Source organism: Chrysemys picta, chromosome 7 (genome assembly GCF_011386835.1).
Source record: "Chrysemys picta bellii isolate R12L10 chromosome 7, ASM1138683v2, whole genome shotgun sequence".
Taxonomy (NCBI): domain Eukaryota; kingdom Metazoa; phylum Chordata; order Testudines; family Emydidae; genus Chrysemys; species Chrysemys picta.
Window position 1 is genome coordinate 95088203 of NC_088797.1, and position 4874 is coordinate 95093076.

At 43.5% G+C, this 4874-nt stretch overlaps 1 protein-coding gene across 3 annotated transcripts in view; it reads right to left on the minus strand.

Moving 5' to 3' along the window:
* PANK1 (pantothenate kinase 1) overlaps nt 1-4413 on the minus strand; it is a 37191-nt gene extending 32778 nt beyond the window's left edge. The window contains exon 1 of one of the 3 annotated variants that reach the window (XM_024107282.3): nt 3763-4413. In XM_024107282.3, the coding sequence (XP_023963050.2) occupies nt 3763-3961 (199 nt within the window). In that variant the 5' untranslated portion in view covers nt 3962-4413. Of the gene's footprint in view, nt 1-2969; nt 3236-3762 lie in introns of those variants that run through there. The other 2 variants (XM_024107281.3, XM_005292519.5) reach the window with 2 other exon arrangements.
* Between the last annotated feature and the right edge of the window lie 461 nt (nt 4414-4874).

Consider the following 4874-nt stretch of genomic DNA (forward strand, 5'->3'; position numbering starts at 1 on the left):
CACATGCTGGTTAACCTTGACCTAATTTGACCTTTTTCCTAGTGTATGAGGATAACACCTTGAAGCATGATTTAGCTAGCTGAGGTGTACACTAGGCGACCTATGTGGCTACACCACTATTTGATGGGGAACGACACAGAAAGTTAGCTATGAAGACTATCCCTGATCATCATCATTTTGTCTTTCTGGATATCATAATTCCTTGCACTGCAAAGCACATCTGAACAGGCTCATCACGTGGATGCTCTAAAATAGTTGCAAAAACTTAACATGGTTATTCCATGTAAATGAAACCTTTCTGTAAAGAGCTGTGAGGTTAGGGCCTAAGCTAGCTACATATATGCACAAGTGATCCAAAAAAAAAATCATACAATAGGTCACCAACAAATCATTCAGTGCAAGTTAAAATAAAACTATCCTTTTGGAGTGGCTGGGAGGGAATCCCCAAACAGTAATAGAAACAATTCAAGAGCTTCACAAAAGTAGATACCATATCCTCACTAGCAAACAGTTTTAGTTTCAAGTGAAAAGAAGAACAGGAGGACTTGTGGCACCTTAGAGACTAACAAATTTATTAGAGCATAAGCTTTCGTGGACTACAGCCCAGTTTCAAGTGAGAATGTTCCCCTCCTAAAATCCTGTATTTCCAGTCTTTATTCCTGTCTGTCATGTTCTGGCAGACACCATACCAACCATAATAAATGTCTCACTTATGTGGATTTAGAATGCAATTATACCTTCAGTTTGACAACTTTTTCTTGTTGGTATACTAGGAAATGCTTTGCACATTGTGAAAGAAAATTGACAAGAACAGTGATCAATACTAAAAGACTTAGTGCATTTACCACATGCATTTTGCAATGTGCCCTTTAACACACATAAACATCTCCAAGCACCAATGTTAAACATCATACAAAACCAGAAAAACAGGATTGTTCATGGTTGTGCTCTACTCAGATCCTGTCAATGCTACACTATTTTCTATACCTTTGCTCTCTGGTGAACAATATAAAACATGTTAAAATAAGTGCTACAATATACTATTCTCCTGGAAGTGTAATACATAGCTGTAAATATACTTATGTACAAGACAGCTGTAGAAATTCCAAATTTGCAGATGTTATTAAAGAAACTCATCTACTGCCTTGAGCCTGAACTGAGTCTATTGGGTGTTTGTTTCCCCATCAACTGGTGTCTTCAGTAGGACATGGCAGGTCAATAATTTTATAATCTTTACTATTGGATTGTTTACCATGCTTCTGGTCCCTTTCAGAAAAAGGTTTGAAGGAATTAAATGCCTTATTCCCTCTTATTTAAGAGATTATGTGACTCCATAGAAATCTTATCCTTTTGATTTTTTCATAATACTCAGAATTATATTTTTAAACTTTGACACAATAGTGCAGATCGAGCTTAATTATAGATAATCAAAACTACCAAGGAAGTATGCTAGTCTGTGGTTTTGTTTAATTGCACCTCAAATATGCATTCTAGGCTTAATTATTATTCTTATAGTTTTTAAAGTAGATATCACAATCATTTTGCAAACAAGAATTAGTCTGTCACATTCAACTCTTCCTTCTACCAAATGCAGAGTAGAATGTATACAGGTTACTGCAGAGGTTAAATGACTACTCAATGCAGACATACTGTTTATACTAAACAAATAATAATAATAAAAAAGATATTGAGTGGTGACATTTAGATATTAAAGTTAAAATAAACCATTTATGTGAAAAAAAAGGTTCTTAATAAGTAGTGCTATGAAAGTTACAGCTCAACAAACAAGTTATTTTTTAACAATAAAACAGCTCTGTTCCTACAGTTAGTTTGAGAGGAAGGGGTTTTCTTGTTTTTAAATCTTTTCACTGTAAGCTACTACTATCATTGGGCAAGTCAAGGAGGTGAACCACCACCACCGAGGATATAAACAAGAAGTTTTTGTTGCACCTTATTAACTACCAGGTTTTTTAACCTACCAAAAAACCAAACTCCAGTCCAGTAAGCCTGTATTAAAATGAAGAACAAAGTTATCTTTGAATGTGTTGGTTTAGCTTTATCTCCTAACAAGTCTTTTTTACACATTTGGTGAGAAAGAAACTTTACTTTACAACAAAAACACCAAAAAATTCCACTGGAGAAGGCATCTATTATCAAAACAATACATCTCATGGAATCCAGAAGAAATCCAAGATATCTTAGATATTTTTTTTCACATTTTAGCTCAATCTACACACAAACTATTTTGTGCTTAGTTTAAACTTCATTATGTTTTGGCACAGGGTATTTATGGTTCTAACTATTTCTGATTACTTGCTCAGAATATGCTGAACTTTAAAACCCTACACAAAGTAGAAAGTGAATGAGGTCACTAAATCTCAGTTCCAACCACTACAGCAAGCATGCAGCAAACAGTAGAGCTGTTTGTTCCCTAATGTCAATTCACAATTGGATTTACATATAAAGTTTTTGAATTAAATAGCTTTCTTTCATAATTGAACCTAGGTATTAAAAGTCATCCATTACTAAGAAAATAGAGTATATTATCAGTAATCAAGAAACACATAAATAGTACAAATATTTTGAATACATTTGGACTTCCAGCTTTAAAAGATGTTAAGTGGGTAGTTAATTTACCAGTCCTTAAAAAAAATAAAAACAACAACAACAACAACAAAACAAAAAAAACCTAGGCAATAACCACAAAGAATACACTTTACATTCAAATTTCAGATTGTATCAGCAGTATACATAAAAATGCTTCCAATAAAGCAGATGAACCAAACGTTTCATTTCTGGATGAACTATTCTTCATTTTACAGGACAACATAGACAAGTACAATATTATTCCTATGCAAAAGTGATTTGCATTTCTTTCTTTTTTTAGTAATGAAATACGAAAAAACAGCAATAAAACATTAACAAGTCTACTAATGACCTTAATTCAGATGTCCATATCATTTACTTACAATGGTTCTTAGCAATTATGAGCTTCATTGGAATGTCTAAGTCACAGAGGACCATGCCAAAGACAGCTAAATTAATAACTGATTCAAGGTGTCGCCTACTGATAATCCAAGGCTATATCAACTACAAATTTACATCCCAAGGTATCGGAACTGTAAGCCTTTTTTAACAAGGTCACATTTATGCCAGTTGTAATTTAGGAAATCTCTCATTTTAGCTTTCAGACACAGCAATTTAGAAACCAATCCACAAACCCACCACCTTCCAGCCTCCTCATTGGTCAATCGCTGACCCAGCCCACATGGTATCAGTAGGTGTGTCCCCAAAACACAGTTTTATTGGCTGGAATAAGATGGTATTTAATGAACTGATTTTGCCGGAGGGGTGGGGGGCGACTGTCAGTCATACTGCAGAACTCCTCAGTACACTCACCAAGCTGGCGAAAGGGGGAAGAATGGGCATCCCTCCACCCCTGCAGCTGGCCTTAGAAAATCCCTGACCTCAAACAGTGAAACAGATACAGAGGACTTGGACTCGTTTATAGGCAAAGTCCTTGTTCTCCAGGAGGAGGTCACACGGGATCCCTTTTTCCCTAAAAGACTAACAGGAGCCTGGGGACCTCGGTGGGGCCAGGCAATAAAGGAACAGAAGTCGGTGAGGCTAGGGCTTGTGGGTGCACGCGTAACAAGCCCTTCTCCCCGCGCCGGTGGAGCAGGGAGCTGGCGAGGCAGCGCTGCAGGGTGTGTGGAGGGCAGCGGGCGGCGCAAGCCTGAGCCCGGCGCATGCATCACTTACGCGGCCTGTTCCGTCTGCCCGAGTCCAGCCGTCTCCGCAGCCTGCATTTCTTGGCCGGGGAGCCGTGGCCGGGCACCGGCGGCTCCTGGCGCAGCAGCGGCGGGTGGAAGCCGTTGTGCAGCAGCCCGTTGAGCAGCGAGCCGGAGGGGGCGGCTGCAGCCGGCGGGGCGCCAGGCTGGGCTCGGGGCCGCTCCCCCATGGCGGCGGCGGCCTCGCTCCTTTGTCTCCGCGCAGCGGGCGGGTTGGGCCGGGCTGGGCGGCGGAGCCTCAGCGCCCGCAGCTCATGCTGGTCCCGTCCCCGCCGCAACCTGCTCTGGATGCGGCGCCGCTGCCGGCGCCCCCGCCCCCGGCCTCCTGCCGGCAGCGCACGGCGCAGGCGTCCTGCCCGCTGCGGAGGGGGGCGGTGGTAGCGGCAGCAGCATGGCGGCGCCCCGCGGCCGCCTCTCGCCCGCTGCAGGGACGGAGCGTTCCGGGATCGGAGCCGCCGCTGCCGTGCGCGTTCCCGGTGTGCGCACAGCCCGGCACCGCGTTCGGGTGGGGGGTCGGGGGCCTGCCTGGCTGGGGATGTGCCGGGGCGGGATGAGCGCCCGGCCCTGTCTGTGCTTGCTGTCCGCACCGCCTCCGCAGCCCCGCCACCTCGGGGCTGTGCGGCGTGTCCGGGGTTGCCTGTCTGGACGCTGGGTGTCTCAGCCCTCAGCTGTCAGGGCATGTTTGCCCTGTGCTGCCTGCGTTTAGTCTGTGTGCTGCTTGTCTGGCTTTGCTTATGGGATCTGTTCTACGGTGACCAGACAGCAAGTGTGAAAAATCAGGACGGGGGTGGGGGATAATAGGAGCCTATATAAGAAAAAAACCCCAAAATCGGGACTGTCCCTATAAAATCGGGACATCTGGTCACCCTAGATCTGTTCACCAATGCTATGTTTGTCTGGCTGCGTACTGTCTATGTTGTTTCAGAGTAGCAGCCGTGTTAGTCTGTATCCGCAAAAAGAACAGGAGTACTTGTGGCACCTTTGAGACTAACACATTTATTTGAGCATAAGCTTTCGTGGGCTACTGCCCACTTCATTGGCTGCATGCATATATATATATATGCATGCAGCCAATGAAGTGGG